Raw genomic sequence first — 18,417 nt, forward strand, 5'->3', positions numbered from 1 at the left:
TTTGGGTTAAAATAGCATTGAAGACACACTCGACTTTTAACTCTGGGTGGCAGAACTGGTTCAACTCCAGGTTCTCCTATAGGCTTGAACTCAAACTGCTAACTTGAATTGAAAGCCAAGCTGCTGTGTCTTCACTGCTGTTTCAACTTGTTCGCTAATGTGAGGTAGTTAAGAACCATTTTTTGCAGTGTAAACATCCCTTCTGAATTTCCCACTTTACAGTATGCTTTCCTATTGGGGAAGCAGCCTGAAATATTATGAGATTTCAGATCTGCCATTCGTGGCAGTGAGTTCTCATGATTAGAACTGTTTGGAATTTTTTCAATGAAACTTTTCCATTAGGAAATGCTGATTCATCTAAACAAACTGTTTTTTTTTTTTTTTTTCAGAAACATGTCGGTTTTGATTAAGTTTTCATCAGGAAGGTTTCTGAGGATGGAGTTTTTGATCAGAGTGAGCAAGAGTCCAGAATAACCAACAGCTCAGTGGTTAGGGCACTCACCAGTGCAGAACTAGAACAAACATCAAAACATTGCCATTTTTTTGCTAAACAGAATTCTTGTTTTCTGCCCAACTCTTAATGATCTTCATCACAACCCACATCATGACTCACTAAGGTAAGTGTAGCATAACAAGAGTCGTGGACTTTCCTTTATTTCCCTTCACTAACGCTGGTTCATTTCTAAATGCAGTCATCTTTCAGATAAGACGTGAGTAATAACAAAAGCCATTTAAAATCTGGACATGAGCCTTTTTGGCCTAACTTGGACAGGAATCTTTATCTGAGAGCAGCCAGCACACACGCACTGAGCGTTACACATTGCAGCTGTGTTTAAACACTTACTGGCTGAAAAAACATTTGTTTGTTCATAAAATTATGTTTAAAGTAGCTCAAAGAATTGTTTCCTCCCCCCTGCTACTTATATTGTAACCTTTAGAATTTTTGTGTGTTGCACTCAGAGGAGAAGAGATTCCAATGAAAGATTCAACCTGGGGAGTATGTACAGAAAGCCTTCATTTAGAGTAGATGGTTGAACCAACACATTCTATTGGCATCTACTGGTCAATAGGCAACTTTGAGTTGTAGGCCTATGCTACAGATTCCCACATAGTGGGCCTGCTTATCTACTGTTTTGTACCTTCTGTACTCATTGAAAGTTGTGCTGAGTGTATTGTGATATAGGACACTAGAAAGAATCAGGTCCAGTGCCTTTGCATTATCATCTGTGATGTGAAGGACTAAGAGCACTCCCTTGTATATAGTTTCATAATGTAACTGGCTATGCCACCATTGCCTTTCATTTAAGATGCTTATGTACAATACATTAGTTTATATCTTATGCTTATACATTCCTCAGATAAAACAAATGAGGAGCCTTCCTTAAAGTGATCATGTCATCTGAAGATCTAAAAGCACTTAGCAATCAGTATCTGAACCTCAGAACACTCCTATCAAGTAGGTAAACTGAGAAATAAGCTAACCACTCTGCCTCGGTTTATCTGTTTAAGTCATTTGTCCAAAGTTTTATAGAATTCAAGTAGCAGAACTAAGAAAAAGATCCCAAAGTCTCAGAACCATACTCTAATAGTTAGAAATTCTATTCCTTCCTAATAAAGGTCTTGACGCTTTTATGATCTGGCATATCACATGATTGCTATTGTATAACAATGATGGTTAATACTATTCTTTATTAGAATTCTTTTTAAAATCCACTTGTGACCATCTGATCACTTATTCTACATGCAATAAAACAGGTTCCTGCACACACCCACTCACAATTTCAAACTCTGTTCAGAGCCTACTTAGATCTCCATAAACATACAGCTATGTGCCAATGTACAGTAACTGTTGAAGAGAACTTAAATGAGAAATAATACTTAGCACTTTTACATAGTGATTTACAAACATTAGCTAATGAATATTAACCACATCCCAATGAGGGAATAAGCAAATGTTATCCTTATTTTACAGCTGTGAAAACAAAGAGGTTGTGTTACTGGCCAAAAAACATACAAGGAGGAAGTGATGTATGGATAGGAAGGGTGATCGGTAGCTAGTGTAATAGCCTGAGTCTTGGAGACCCAGGGTTAATTTGCTGCTCTTGCTAGAGATTTTCCTGAGTGACCTTGAACTAGTAAATTAGGCCCAGATTTTAAAGATTTTTAGGTGTTGCTCCACTCAGCATTGAAGTGACTTAGATGGCTAAGACACTCAAGTCTGGCAATGCTGAACTAAACAATATCTAAAGAACTATAAAAATCTGAGCCTTGACCACTTTGTGTCTCTGTTCTCCATCTGTAAAATGGGATGATTGGGGGGGGGTGTTAAGAATACATACATAGAAGTTTGCTTTTATGCTCAAATACTGGGGCAACAGAGGCTATATAAGAGCTAAAAACAGATAGTGGAAGAGCTTAGAATAGAACTCAGGAGGAGTTCCTGGCTCCCAGTCCTGTGCCCTTTACCTACTATTTATGGCTTTCATTTATACAACCAATAGTAAAATTGTCAATCCTGCCCACATTTTTCTCCATGAACTTGGTGGACAACGAACATAAGTTTTTATGGTAATAGAGCTCTGCAGTTATCATGAGCAAAATTCTGCCTTCACTTTCCCTGTGCAATCCTACTAAAGCTGCATTTACATGAGACTATAATGACTTCCAAAAACTTATGGCAGAAAGTTGTACGGTCTTTAGTGATGTCAATGAGGATGTTAAGGCTCAAAAAAGAGTGTCTTCCCCTTCCCCCCATTTTTAAAACAATCATGTTTCCCTCCTCTGCATAAACTACTCCTCATCTTACTTCTCAGGAAATAATACAGCAAATTACTTTTTGTAATGAGATAGAAATTATCTGCAAACTTGACACATTCAAACTGGGTTTAAACAGGGATTTGGAATGGCTATCTCATTACAAAAAGTAATTTTCTCTGATCACCCATTCTCACCTCCTACTCAATGGTTGTCATTAGGCCTCAAGTATCCGGCTTTCATCCACCTACCCCATTGTTGTCTATGCCTTTGGGTATGTATATGTTGCCTCCTATATATGTTGCCAGTATTTGCTGTATTATTTCTACCAACTGCATCTAAGGAAGTGGGCTGAAGCCCACAAAAGCTTATGCCTGCTGAAATTAAATTTGTTAGTCTTTAAAGTGCTACAGAACTCTCGTTGTTTTTGTTGTACACAGACTAACACGGCTATCCTTCTGGAAGTCATCAGTTAATTTTTCCTTGTTACACCTCCTATTGTGTCTTTCAATGTCTAAGGCCATGATACTTTCAAATGACTATTTTAAATTAATGCATACTACAGAAACCCACACCCTGCCATTTGCACTATGATAAAAATTCTTATGATTTATTTTATGTAGCAAGTAGACATTTTAACAAAATTTATGTACCTGGCCTAGTAGATAGAGGGGAAGCTGTAGATGTGATATATCTTGGTGGTTTTTTAGTAAGGCGCTTGATACAGTTCCACATGACATTCTTATTAGCAAACTAGGGAAATGTGGAATTACTATAAGGTGGGTATATAACTGGTTGCAAAACCATAATTAAAGAGTATTTATCAATGGTTTGCTGTCAAACTGGGAGTGGATATCTAGTGAGGTCCTGTCAGGGACTGTCCTGGGTCTAGTACTATTTAATATTTTAATTAATGACTTGAATAATGGAGTGAAGAGTTCGCTTATAAAAATCTATGGATGACACCAAGCTGGGCGGGGTTGCTAGAATTTTGGAGGACAGGATTCAAATTGGAGAATTGGTCTGAATCAACAAGATGAAATTCAATAAAGGCAAGTGCAAAGTACTTCACTTAGAAATATAAAATTAAATGCAAAATTATAAAATGATAGATAATTGATGAGGCAGTAGTATTGATGTTAAGGATCTGGGGGGGGATCACAAATTAAATATGAACCAACAATATGATGCAGTTGCAAAAAAAGACTAATATCATTCTGGTGTGTATTAACAAGAATGTTGTAAAACACAGGAGAGAATTTTCCATCTTTACTTGGCATTGTTGAGGCCTCATCTAGAGTTTTCTGTCAAGTATTAGGCTACACACTTTAACAAATATGTAGACAAATTGGAGGGAGTCCAGAGAAGAGCAACAAAAATAAGTTTAGGTAAGCTGACTTATAAGGAAAGGGTAAAAAAACCAGGCATGTTTAGTATTGAGAAAAGAAGACTGGGGGGAGGGGGGGGGGCGACGATATAATAGCCTTTATCACATTTGAAGACTTCTTACAAAGAGGACTGTGATCAATTGTTCTCTATGTCCACTGAAGGTAGATAAGAAGCAATCTACAACAAGGGAGATTTAGGTTAGAAATTAGAAAAATCTTTCTAACAACAAGGATAGTTAAGTATTGGAATAGGCTTCCAATGGAGGTTGTGAAGTTCCCATTACTGGAGGCTTTTAAAAACAATTTGGACAAACACCTGACAAGAATGTTGTATGTATCCTTGGTCCTACCCGAGTGCAGGGGCCTGGATTAGATGTTCTCTCACAATCTCTTCTAACCCTACATTTCTATGGTTTAAAATGTGTACATTTCTATTATTTCTGTGCTTTAAAATAACGTTTGTCCAGATGTTTCTAAGTCACTTGGTGTTTTGCTTCTCAGCAGTGAGTACTGTGGAAGTTCTCTTGTGCTTCTATAGTTTTAAAATGCCACATCTGCTTTAAAGTTTGAACTGCATGTTTGTGTGTAAGGGGCGTAATAACACTGTCTGAAGCTATTGAAAAGTCTACAGAATTTCAGAGAAAATATATTTTTCTATAAGTGTTTTGGACCACATGTAAAATGGAATAGAAAAGCATATCCCTGTTGTAGAATTATATAGGATGGTTCACCAAACCTATGGAAAAGAGGACATTATATATTAAATTCTGTTTTTTGAGTGACTTCTATAGGAAACTCTTTGCATTTCTAGAGAATCCTGTTGATTCAATCCTTTTAAAAATGTAATGACTTTCCCATACGGGCTGCTTTTCCTCTCTGGCCTTTCATAAAGGAAAAACTTCCAGTTGTGTGGTTGTTAAGCAACTATTGTTAGTATTGTGATGGTTTTCTGACTAAGAGTATTTCACTTTTAGCTTGAGACCTTAGGGATCTGTTCCATAGCCCACTGAAGTCAGTGAAAAGACTCCAGTGAGCTTTTGATTAGATCCTAAATCCGGTTTTGAACCAGGCTTCCAGAGGTGAAAGGCTAGTTTGCTAAGCCACTGGCTGTTCAGTATGCAAGGAGCTTGTCTTCACTGCAGAGTTAACTCCCTTTATAACTTCAATGTTGCCCCTAACGCTAGTCCTGTCCACACACAGACACAACTCAAGTTTGGTGGCACTTTTAACTCGAGTTAACTGACCCACTGGAAGGGTTCAAGTTAGCACAATTCATCAGTTGCTAACACAATCACTCTATGCAGATCTAGAGTAATTTTGTAGTGTGGCTGCTCTCACTTGAGCTAGGCTAACTCATGAGGCTAACTTGTGCAGCTAAGTTAACTACAGTGCAGATATAGCCTATATTACAGGATAAAAAGCATGCTCATGCTTTCCTGGGCTATTCAGATCTTCCACTAGCATCAGTTAGATTTCAAAGGCCGCTATTGTATATTTTTCTTCATTACACTTCTGCTCTTTCTTTTTTTATGAGAATACCCCATCTATGTCTAATCTATATTCTTGTGTATTAATTATCTAGCACCACAGATGTGATTTATATTTTACACACAAGTATAAAATACAGGTCATTGCTCCTGAACAGCTTGCATTCTACTTTGTCAAGACAATTACATTCATTCAACCAAATTGTGCTCTGTTATACGTGGGCAATCCTAGTTGAACATAGTGGGGTTTCACAGATGTAAAAGACTAGAAATTGTTCCACTCTAGGGAATATAGGGATACATTACATTCCACCCCATCAAAGTCAAAGCAATCCCCAAAAAGGTGGAACGTGGCAATCACATAAACAGCAAGTTTTGGACTAGAGCATTTGGAACACTTTATTAACCAAAGTGGGAAAATGTTGTGGAAGCTAAACATCAGTTTTAAATAATGATCCTACAAGACCTTCCATTCACTATAATTATATTAAAAATGTGTTCTTTCAAATGTATGGGTACTGAGGTTAGCTTCATAATACTGACAGTAGCTGTTATAACATGGCTATATTTAGAGAACTGTATGCTGATCTTCATTAGAAATATAAATATATAAATGAGTGTCAAATATGCTTCAGCCATAAATATATAAATAATCACAAAATGTGATTGTCATGAAAAATGTCCATTGGCTGGTAGAAGGAGGTGCCTACATGGGAAGCTGATCTCAATACAAAACTCCAAGCTTTCATGCATAATGAATGCAGCCAGTGTACACAATGGGGTGCCATAGTAGATGGATATTAAGGACAGCTTATGCACTGATATGCTGAAAGGTTTTCTTGTAACTTTTTGAAACAAGCGAACTGTGCTATCGTGCTAATGAAGAAACAGACTTTTTCTTTGGGCATTCCACTGAAATGGATGTTCTCAAAGTATCCATGGTGTTCTCCATCTGGATGGCCTCTGATTTATGGCATATCCTAGGCAGGCAACCTTTGTAGAGTTCCCTGGATTTCTTTCTGAAATGCTTGCCTACAATGACATACAATACTGGGTTAAGGCAGCTGTTGCTATAAGCACAGTACATAGCTATTTGGGTCATCAACTCACTGACTTCTCTAACAGTGCAGCTTGAAATGATGTCTGCTTGAAGTAGTATGTCAATGAATGTAGTGATCTGGAAAGGAAGCCAGCAAATGATAAACAGCAAAAGGACAGCTAGGACTAAGATGGTGGCTCTTTTCTCAGTCTGGATTTCTGTGAGTCTTTGTATTTTGTTGTTTTGTAAGGCTTTGATTATTTGAATCGTACAATATGTAATTACAAAGAGTGGGATCAAAAAGCCCACGGTATTCAGCAAAGTGTTTGTTGCAATTGTCCAGTGTATGGTTGGATAGTTAAGAATGCAGGCTGTGCGGTTGATTTCTTCTTCCACATAACTGACAGACCTGAACACCAGAACAGGAGTACACATGAGCAATGCAGACACCCAGATTGCAAGGCTGTTCCATTTGGCACATGCACCTCGTCGCATGCGTCCAAGAGACATGGTTTTCACCAGGGCCAGGTAGCGATCAATGCTCACCATCATCAAAAAATAAATGCTAGAATAAAAATTCATGTACATGATTGCATTGACTACCTTACAAAGGAAAATGCCAAAAGGCCATTCAAACTGATTAGCAATATATATGGCCCAGAAAGGTAAACCGCAAACTAACATCAAGTCAGCAAATGCCAAGTTTGCCAGGTAAATTTCAGCCACTGTGCAGCGACTCTTGTGAAAACACAAAACGCTGAGGACAAAGCCATTTTCTAGCACTCCCACGACAAAAACGAACCAGAAGAACATAGGCTGATAAGTATATAACCAATTCCATGCATCCAAAGCAATGCATGCAGAGCTGTTGCTGTTTTCTGATGTGTTGTGTGAAAAAGACTGATTGGTTCCAAGCTTCCAGGTAGTCATAACACTGTAAAGTACTGTAACATTTTCTGCTGTGATGGAATCCATTTCTGTGCTAGAAAATAAAAGATGAAGTAAGATAATTGTATATAGCACATCACTGCTAAAGACATGATAAAGTAAAAATGACTGTTTATACTCCCTAGGAGCGTGTCTTTCAACAGCATGCAGACTGACAATTAATTGTATAGCATGTGGTTTACCCTCTTACAGATACTGCATATTTGCAGAGGCATTCCAGGTGGACCTAGTTCAACTGACTGAAACCAGAAGAGATGAAACAGCAGCAGATGTGAGCTGTAATGAAAGCGGGCTCTGGTGTGGGATGACTGAGGCTGGGACAAAATGATTTTATGGATTGTTTATATTACAACTGCACTAGAGCATTTTTCTGATACTTTGAGTGGGCTGTTGGTTTTCTTCATTGTTTATCTTTTTTTGTAGTGTTAAGTACAGTTTCCTATAGTACTGACTTGTATTCTCTCTTTCTTGTTAGTTTTATGGTGTGCAGGTGTTGAACGTATGCCATGTCACTTATTTATAGCCTTCATTGATCATCATGTCCTATAGAAACCAAGCCACCACTTTTCCTTTCCCTCTCTTTCTTTAGTGGTTTTTAGACTACAGTGATAGAATTAATGTTGTCAGCAGCTTAGCAGCATGTATTGAAAATCAGCCACTTAATATGCAAGTGCAATTTTGCACTGGTAAATTTGTGAGTGTAAAACCTGCACTTGCCAGCAAAGTGGGTTGCTTGACGTCTAATGGCTGGATTCACATGCATTTTTGTGCATCTGTAATACCCTGCCTGACCCATAGAAGATATGAATGTTACAGCCCCAGGAAGAGAGCCCTGCTTTTTAGTTCTGGAGGACCCCATTTCAATTCCTGCTGTGTTGGCCAAGATGTTGGCTCTCACATAAGTGGGGGTCTGTCCAGGATTAGAACTGCCATGGGACAGTTTTGATGCCTCTTTGAGAATGTGGCCCTGCATTGCACAGCTTGGAACACCTTCATGTTTAAGGGGAGGAGTTTGAGGCACAAATGTCAGTTAGGTGCCTACATTCTATTGAGTTCAAATGAGAATTGGGTGTCTAGCTGCCACTCTGGGCCTTTAAAAATCTGCCCCTTGATTGTTACTATTGCATTCATAGATTCCAAGTCCATCAGGGACCACTGTGATCATCTTGCCTGACATCCTGCATAACACAGGTCCTACATCTTCCCCAAAATAATTCCTAGAGCACCTCTTTTAGACAAATATCCTATCTAGATTTAAAAATTCAGTGATGAATAATCCACCACTACCTTTGCTAAATTGTTCCAATAGTTAATTACCCTCACTGTGAGAAATTTATGCCATATTTCCATTCTGAATTTGTCTAGCTTCCAACATCCATCCATTGGTTCATGTTATACCTTTTTCTGCTAGACAGAAGAGCCCAATACCAAATATTTGTTCTCCACATAGTTTATCGACTGTAATCAAGTCACCCCTTAGCCTTCTCTTTGTTAGACTCAAGGAGCTCAGTCTATTTAGCTTTTCACTATAAGGCATGTTTTCTCATTCTTTACTCATTCTTGTGGTTCTTGTATGAACCCGCTTCAATTTTTTCAACATCCTTCTGGAATTGTGGATGCCAGAGCTGAACGCAATTTTCCAGCAGCGGTTGCACCAGTGCCAAGTACAGAAGTAAAATAACCTCTCTACTCCTGTCTATACGTCCCAGTGCATACTGTGATTTTTTTAAATTGTAAGACATTCTTCCTGGGTTTGAGTGTAAGTTGTCAGGGCTGAGTGATAGGCATGCAGCTTGCCTTATGCCAACTCTTTAAAATGCCATACCGTATATTATACTTTGATTGGAAGTGGTTTCAAATTTTTTTTTAATCAGGTCAGTTGTCTGATACAGCTGGCAAACTGACAGCAAAAGGACAACTTTAGATCTCATTGGAGGGCTACCGTCTCTTATCCAGTAACTGGAGCATAGTTTATATTTGTATTTGCTTGCTGACAGCTGGAAATGTACATAAAAATGTACTAGCTGGATGCAGGATTACTGCAAAACTGACATTAATTTATTATTACTGTAGTATCTTGGAACCCCAGTCAAGATCAGCATTCTTTTGTGCTAGGTGCTTTAAAGGCAAGTAACAAAGAAGAAAGTCTCTGCCACACAGCGTTTATAATGTAGGTGTCAGGGCGGGACAGGAGAGATGAACGAAACAGACAGATGGGGTTGGGAAGATGAGAACTTTAAAATGAACAGAGTTTAGCAGACACGTGGATGTCATGGTCATTTGTGTATCCATACCTCATGAGCAAGACAATGTTCAGTATCTGTTAAGTTGTATGGTGAGTGTGATGTTCACAACTCTCCAGTATTCAGGCTGCCCAAAATATAGCACTTCATACTTATATCTGAACTTAGGAGTGTATCTCCATCCTCTGACATCTTCACTGACTCTCTGTCCTCCTCAAAATCCATTCAAACAACCTCCCTCATAATCTTCAAATTCCTGTCTGGTTTTGGCCCCTTACCTGTTTTACTATTGTCTGAAGAATTAGTGACATGGCTTGGTGAGTTACCCCATGACCAAAGGTATTGAGGACACCTTGATATTTTGGAGCTGTTTGGGTACAGTTGATGTGGATTTACTTACACTCCATATTGGGAGTTTGGTTTTAAATTATAGTACGTGTAATATTGTATGTATTGTTTAAGAGTGGGAGGAAAGACTACACTAAGTTTGTTGCTCATTGTCTATATTGCAAAAGATCTTTGGTGATCATGTCTTTGTGTGAACTCCCTTCCGGCAGTACAGTATAATTTTTAAAACTCCAGGATGGGAACATCCACCATTCTAAGCAACATCATCACTGCAAACTCCTCTATACCAGCAAAATGTCCCCCACCAGATTTCTCTCTCCTACTCTATTCAGCCCCTTCTGTAAAATGCTGACGTCACTTAGCAAAAGTCCTGTGCTGGCAGTGGCAATCTCTCACCCAGTTTCATACAATTTGGTATCAGGACACCAGCACTAATATGCAGCTAAATCTGAGAGATCTGAGGCTGTGTCCAACTGATGTATTGCAAATAACTTTGTTTTACTCCCTCCTCCCTGTAGCACTTACAGCTTTATGCCATAAATGTACTCTGGAGACCAAACACTGATGAACGACCGCTAATCAATTGGTCATTCCCAAACAGAAGTCTTGTAGGATGCTTCAATTAAACACAAACTGTTTATCTTCCTGTTAATAAAATAAAAGGTTCTGAACTGGTGGAGAGCATTATAAGACTCCTTTATTTTGTGCTCTCTGGTTGGACATATGCACATATTGAAAAGCCATTCACTTGCAATTCAGAGAGTTGGTAAAGCTTGTGACACTGCGTGGCAATTTCTTATTCCTTCTCCTAATTATGACTAGCAAAAGAAGAATATGCTATTGCAGAACATTAATTTTACAGCAAATAGCAGCCCAACAAGCAGACAGTACATGTTTTAGGATATTCTTCACTCATCTCATCTCTTTGGGATTACTTTTTTAGAAGGGAAGCATTTACAAAGACTATTCTGTAAAATAAAGTAAATTATTGGCACTGTTTACTATAGTATACATAGCCTGGGCTATTTTAACAAGGTTTCTCTCCTGTATAAATACTGGAAGATCCAAATTCAAGCCCCCTGTATGGCAGGCAAAGTGAGGATAGGAGCCCAGCTCTCCCATAGCCTAGCTGAAGGCTCTAGCTACTGGGCTATGGGTACCACTTGCTCCTCCAGCTATCTTTTGCGTGGGGCCTGATCTGGTAGAAATGTTCTTAGGCAACCTTTAAGTCTCCTGACCCGACTGGGATCCAAAAGTGAGATACAGGGGTGGGGACACTTGTTTGTGAATCCAGCTTAGGCAAGTGTGAGGTGGCAAGCTGTTCTTAGGTGACTTAGGCTCTTAGGTGGCTGTGTAGTGACAGAAATTTCAGCACTATGGGAACTTTAGTGATGGAAATTTAGGTGCCCAGGGTCTTTAGGTGCCTCCAGCAGTTGTCAGCCACTGAGCAGTGGTTTTGCAAATGCCAGTGGTGCCTAAATGTTGAATTTAGGCTGCTAAATTGGCACTTAGGTACCTAAGGCCCTGTTGTGAATCCAGCCTTAACTGACTCATACAAAATTCTGCCAGCACTGCCCAGGCTGTTGCCAGTGAGTTTGCTGCATCATTCTTGCAAAGAGTGCAGTATGTTCCTCCTCAATGACCAACCAGCTCTGTGGGCCTGTGTGGAGGGGAATGGAGCCATAATCCAACGCTCACCTTCAGCCTAGTCCATTGAACTCAGAAGAAACACCCCCAATGACCTCAACGGGCATAACATCAAGCTGCCTCTCCGTCTGTGCCCTCTCTGAGTTGCCTATTGCTAGAAGCGACCAGAGTCTAGATTCCCTGTGAGGACTGCGGCCAGTCCCTGAGCTGAGCCCAAAGGTAGAGGAGCATTTTGGGTCCTACCCCACCCCTTCCCATTTGTGAGCATCCATGCAGGGGATAGTTAGAATCTGACCCAATGTTAATATAAAGCTTTGGCAATGAAAAGCACTTTGTAAGAGTCACATGTTAGGAGAGATGTGGCAGTAATTTGAGTGAATTTATGAACCCTGCATAAACCAGGATTTTAAAATCAGTTTAGGTAATATAGTGAAAATGATGCAACATGTTGATATTCTCTGGAGTGGAGACAAGCACACATTTGATTTTTAATACTTGTTTACATCAGGTATTTACAAAATGATCCATTATTTACACAGCTGTAGAAATGCTGTGTCGTTAAGCCACCGTTTTCAAACATTTACAGTGACATCACATGACCATTAGCTTATTGATAATAAATTATGTAACAATTACATGTTTACACACAGAGTATAAATATTGACCATGTAGCTTACAGGCTAAAACCCAAGACAGTGCCTTTCCAAGTGTGGGCTGGTTTAATTTCTTTGTCCTGTGCTAGAAAATCATCATAACTAAATACAAATAGGCAGGGACCTCAGCTGAAGTAACCTGGCAAACAGCTCAGGATTTGGCTCAGAGAATCTAAAGTTTATTTTGCCTCTGCTGTGCTGCAGATTTCTTTGCACAATGCTCTGTGTAGCTACTTCTCTCACAAGGCCAGGCAGACATTAACAGTAATTGCTTTTTTTGCTCTGAAGTCACTCCTCAAATTTTAGACTGAGGAATTACTGGGATTTAATTGTTCAACATGACGCACCATTTCTAGAGTTCTTTAGGTCCCTAGTTTCCTGGTCTCTCTTATTTTGTAAAATATATGCACATCCTGAAACGGCTGTTTGATTACATCAGCTGGAGTGTTAGGGCTGAACTGAGTCACCATAGGCTTTCATGAATCAAACAATAGATTAGGTAGATTTTCCTTCCTTCAATGCCATGTAGTGGGGTGTATACCTCACAGAGATGAACAAAGGGTTAACAGGAGTCAGACCTCTGTTAACCTACTTTGCTCCATCTGGAGGGAATGTCAGGGTTGGTTTGTTATCAGACCCAGTTAGGTCTTCAGAAAGAAAGGAAGTGAAATCTACAGGGGAGGCCTAGGAGGGTGAGATCCAATAGGGGAGCAGGTTGGATTTTCCCCTCACTCTTTAAAAGGAACTATGGGGAAACTGTAGGAGAGGAGCTAGCCCCAGTGGTAGGCTCTGTGGAAAGGGCCTTTTGGAAGTAGCCTTGGCGTTCTGGAACAAGGAGCTGGGCAGAGTTGGTAGGACTAAAAGCTCAAGTCTGAATGGGTGGAGATAGCTTGAGTTTGGTTTGTTTCGGATTTTCTGTGTTCTGTTGGGAAATACAGAGAGGAAGCCTGGGAGTAACACTTGAAAGTGCCTACAAGTCAGGATGACTCAGCAGAAATGCTCACTGATTGGTTAAACTGACTGCAAAAGTGACACTGTTCACTGGTTGGTTACATACTGATAGCAAAAGTGACACTGTTCACTGGTTGGTTACATACTGATAGCAAAAGTGACACTGTTCACTGGTTGGTTACATACTAATCAAGCTGAACAGTTTGGTGACCAGCCTGAGGGTATTTAAGCCCCCCAAAATCAGTGGCACTTTGGACTGCAGCCCGCTGGGATCCTCAGTAGCTGGACTGAGCCCTTCTATGAACCAGCAGCATCCAAAGGATGGCTAACACTTAGCAGAGTCGACTCGGCCCAAGGGGTTTAAAGAGAGAAGTGTTTTTGGTAATGTATGGAAGTACACTTGCTTTAAGATAACAAATGAACATCTGTCTGTTTATCTGTCTGTAAAGAGTAACTAAGATTTTACAAGCGACCATCTGTCTGTAAGCACGTGGTAGTAAGTAATAGAATTGTGTACTATAAGAAAGCGTTTGCAAGCGACCATCTGTCTGTAAACATGAGGCAATAAGTAGTGAAATTGTACAAATGACTATCTGTCTGTATAAGGTAACAAGGAGTTTACAAACGACCATCTGTCTGTAAACATCATTTATAAGTGAACATCTGTCTGTAAGCATAAGGAAATAAGTAATAGGATTGTGCACCATAAGAAATGAATACATGCATGATAGAGTATTAGGTCTTTGTATCTTTTTCTGATTTTGTATTTGTATTAGTTATGTCTATGTACTTTGTTCTTTACTAATGAATAAATAAATGAGCAATATTTCTTCAGTTGAAACCTTATTCGCATTTTTGTTCGGTCAACCCCGCCCCATGGCTGAGGCAACTCCCCTGCTTCCAGAGACCCACGCTCCTAAAGCTAAGGCCTTTCAGGCTGCTCTGAGTCCATGGTCTGATTCTCCTTTCTCTTACAACAGCTTTCCACCTGTGTAACTCTATTGAATTCAGAGGTGTTTCCCCTGATTTACACCCAGGTAAGGAAGAGGAGAACCAGTCCTGGTGTGCCTTACCCCCTCACCTGTGTGGCATTTTTCTTCCTACTATGGTCGATGGCAAAAATCCCATGGATTTCCCTGAGAGAGAGAGAGTCTGGACATTCAATGCCCAAAGTGATTTAGACTGGAATATACATGGCCACAAATCTCACTAATATATTTGAATAGGAAGCAGTGATCCCATCTGATTATGGCCACAACAATTCACTAGGACATGGAACCTCCCACTATCTCCATCCACAACTTTGTAGTCTCAGCATGTGAAGGAGGTTTTCACCTGAAAAAAGCTCTGAGAGTGTCAAAATAATGAACATGGAGATTAATTATATTTATTCTGGGTCCCCCTTCTTAATAGCATTGCTGAGAGAAGTTACTGATGAAATCAAAACCTCTCCAAAGCTTTCCACATTTGAGACCCTGTAAATATTCCATCCAGGGTGGTTTGTACCCCCAGTTCATGATCATTCACAATGAAGGTTGCATAGAGGTTAATATATTATGGTAGAATTAATTAGTGATCTGTACCTTAATAAGGGATGGGTTCTACCATAATATTCAATGGGAGTTCAGTGCATGGTAGGTAGCATGTCCAGAGTGAGACTATCTGTAATATACAGAGTATCTTACTTTTACAAAGTTTTTCTTTTAGGAGCTACAAAGGGCCAAATCAGTATTCTGTGCATCCCAAATACATACGGCTAGCTTTACAATACAGATGGTTGCCAGAAGCAGCAAAATACTAGGGGCAGGAGGAAAATATGGTTCACAGCTGTTTATTATTCTGTGAGTAACTGCAGGCTCTGAAGGGCAGACGTTTGCCTATGGCAAAAACCTTAGAGCTGATGCTGTAAGTAGGTGTTTAGATCTTAGTTACAAGACAAATGTAGGGCAGAGATATCAATACTGATACAAAAATGACATTAATACAATTATATATTTTTAATATTAGATTATTAAACTTGCTTGTTTGTTTACTGAAGCTTATAATATATTTATCACTGCTTTCATATGTATGGTGCTTGATAAAAGTGTGTCACAAGCATGTATTTTTCTTTGTTTAATTATATGAAATATTCAAGCTAACCAAAGGAATTTTAGGAGGCTTCTATCTTATCTCCCAAGGACAAGCAAATATCCGGAAAGATAAACATGGTTTTATGGACATAAAATGTTTATTACCTCCAAGTGTTTCTACTCTGACCTTGGAATGCAGCTTTATAACTTCTATTTTGCTCTAACATTCTATTCTATTTGCTTTTATACTGTGTTTAATTACTGTGATTCATCCTTTGTACAGAACATTTGATAAGTCTGTAATTACAATTGTAAATACAGTGCAAATGGTAGGCTGAAAATCTGGAAGCCATTTGGTCAGAAAACCAACCAATAACCACCAGAGCATCTTATCAAAGAATAGGACATATCTCCCTTTGTATAAGATACCAGCTTGATACAAAAATAGTCCTTATTTCGGGAAGACAAACCATGTAAACCATTGGTGTTTTTGGAAGAGAACTGATTGTGAAAGGAATGTAGTGTCTGTTATCAGAATAATAAATCTAAGTAAACCCACACAAAAGCATTCAAGAAATACTCTAATTGAAATTAATTTTATAATTCCTCTTAAAAACTACGTTCAGAAAAGCTGCTAGGAAAAACATGTAGTTAAAAGAGTTTTAAACCTTTTGTTTATTCCTTAAATGTTGAAATGGCAAACCTTTGTGAAAGCATAATTGCAAGTATCTTAGCTAAAAGTAAAGTTTGTAATATTATTGCTAATGTAGGCACCCTGTACTTCAGGGGCCTTGGAACTTGATTGGGAGCTTACAGTTGGGAAGATCCTGGGAGACTACAACTCCCATGATGCCTTGGGGAAAAGGAGAGAGACTCTTCCCCTTCCAGAGAGACAGGGAATAGCATGTGGGGGACTCCATTTTGGTACTAGGGTGGAGTGCAGCCGAGGCTAGAAGCTGCTGGCTGCTGCTGGGGTCCCAAAGCTGCTGCTAAGAGCCTGCTGGAGCCGGATTGAGCAGGGAGCTTCGTAGGTTGGTGGCATTGCCCAAGCCAGGGCAGGGACTGAGCCTGGAGCTGCCTGAGGTGGGCCTGCAGTGAAGGTAGTGTGAGTGCCCCCCCAACCCCCGTCGTTTGGAGCAGGGCGTGTAAGGGAAGGGGCACTGCAGAGAGACTTTGACTGGGCCTGAGAAGAGGCAGAGAGAGAGAGTCCTTTCAAGCAGGGCCAGGACTGCAGACAGTTGGTTGGGCCAGCTCCAAACCTCCAGCGGGACAACTGGGCTGAACTGGAACACCGAACCCACAGAGTGCTGTCTTCTGCAGATCTTCAAGTGTGCCCACGCAAGCAAGGGGTTAGGGCTCTGAACTCTAGGGGAGTGTACACTCTGCAGGTGGGGTAAACAGTGGCAGTGTAAATGCAAGTTTAGACAAGTTTCATTTGTTTTCATACTATTTTTATTAATTGATTTATTCAGCTGCTCTGTGGATTTAACATAATAGTGATGTTTAATGTCAGTCTGTTATGCCATATTTCTTTAATTTGGTAAGTAAAGTTGTGTTAACTCTAATTTAAGTATATTGGATGTTTAGTTTGCATAAGTGCAATTGTTAAGTTAGACCTGTCTCAGATTATTATTTTTATTATATCAGACTAGGTTTAGTCCTAGAAGCTCCCAAGGCCCGCTATTAAGCGTGTGCAGGGGCAAGCCAGGTGGAGGCACCGCCAAGTTTAAATTCCTTTAAAAGTAAAGGGACTGCAGCAGGGGGGTGGATAGAGGATTCCCACCTATCCTACATCACCGCTGGGATACTCAGGATCTCCTTTGTTGTTAACAACCTTAGGTGCCCTTGCACACAGGTGAGTGTTGCTGGCTCCCAAGTAACCCAGAAATAGAAGGGGGTTACACTATGTAAATGGTAAAATGCTGTATGTATGAGGTCATCTGATGTGTTAACTGGTTATTAATATGAGACATCATGTGAGTATAGAAATATTTATATTGGGAAGGTAATCATCTGACTATGCTTAAGCAGCCCTTCACCAAACTTGTGAAGACCAGAAGAATCTCTCCAAAGATTGGTTTAAAAAAAAATTCTATATTTTCTTTGACCATTTAAGAATTTAAAAAGGCTATTTTGAAAGCTGACTTCTATGGAGAAAACAGGAGTGTTTGGATTAATTTGAAACTGAATTTCAACTCTTATGGAACTAAAGGGATAGCTCAGAAAATGCACTGCAGAAAAAGAAAGAGTTAAGTTATCTGATACTTTCCCACCACAAGAAGAAAGATAATTAAAGAACTATTGTACCTTGATCAGGTGGACTAAGCCAACACAGAAGACATGAAGCCAATGAAGAGTGACACTAACCAACTTCAAACATAAACAAGCCTGAAAGAGGTGTATTTTTGTAATTTCATGGAAATAGGAAGGAAGAAAGCAAAAAATCCTTCTCACGTGAGCACCTTTCACACACAACCCTATGCTATCCTGCTTAGACAGGTTAACTAAGACACTGATGAGGGATTACACTGAAACTTGTATAATTTTATCGGGCTATTGAAATGTAGTTGTAATTTAATATTTTAAGTTTCTCCTGGTAATCACAAAAGGATTAGACCATATATTCCTGAAGAGGAGACAGGGTCTAAACATTGCTAAACAGAGAAATAGTGGGATTTAATTGGATTTAAGATTCTCTAATGCTGGTTAATTAGCCTGTCTCAAGACAACTCCTTAAATGGTTTCTTCTAAAATATTTTCTTTGATTTCATAGCAGGTACTTAAGATTGCTTACTTTATGCAACTATAAACTGGCTGGTTATTAATAAATAACTACAGATCCACCTGCCCTGAAATAAATTTTCCCCCAGCTATAAACATTCTTAAA

The 18,417-nt window shown here is 39.4% G+C and overlaps 1 protein-coding gene across 2 annotated transcripts in view; it reads right to left on the minus strand.

Annotated features, from left to right (window-relative positions):
- Window positions 1-1,170: 1,170 nt before the first annotated feature.
- LOC137157671 (B2 bradykinin receptor-like) overlaps window positions 1,171-18,417 on the minus strand; it is a 43,611-nt gene continuing 26,364 nt past the window's right edge. Inside the window, exon 2 of one of the 2 annotated variants that reach the window (XM_067555104.1) lies at window positions 1,171-7,645. In XM_067555104.1, coding sequence (XP_067411205.1) covers window positions 6,498-7,643 — 1,146 coding nt within the window. In that variant the 5' untranslated portion in view covers window positions 7,644-7,645 and the 3' untranslated portion in view covers window positions 1,171-6,497. Of the gene's footprint in view, window positions 7,651-18,417 lie in introns of both variants that reach the window. The other variant, XM_067555105.1, reaches the window with a different exon arrangement.

This window comes from Emydura macquarii, unplaced genomic scaffold (genome assembly GCF_026122565.2).
Source record: "Emydura macquarii macquarii isolate MOO-44397 ecotype Brisbane River unplaced genomic scaffold, CSIRO-AGI_Emac_v2 contig_1551, whole genome shotgun sequence".
NCBI lineage: Eukaryota > Metazoa > Chordata > Testudines > Chelidae > Emydura > Emydura macquarii.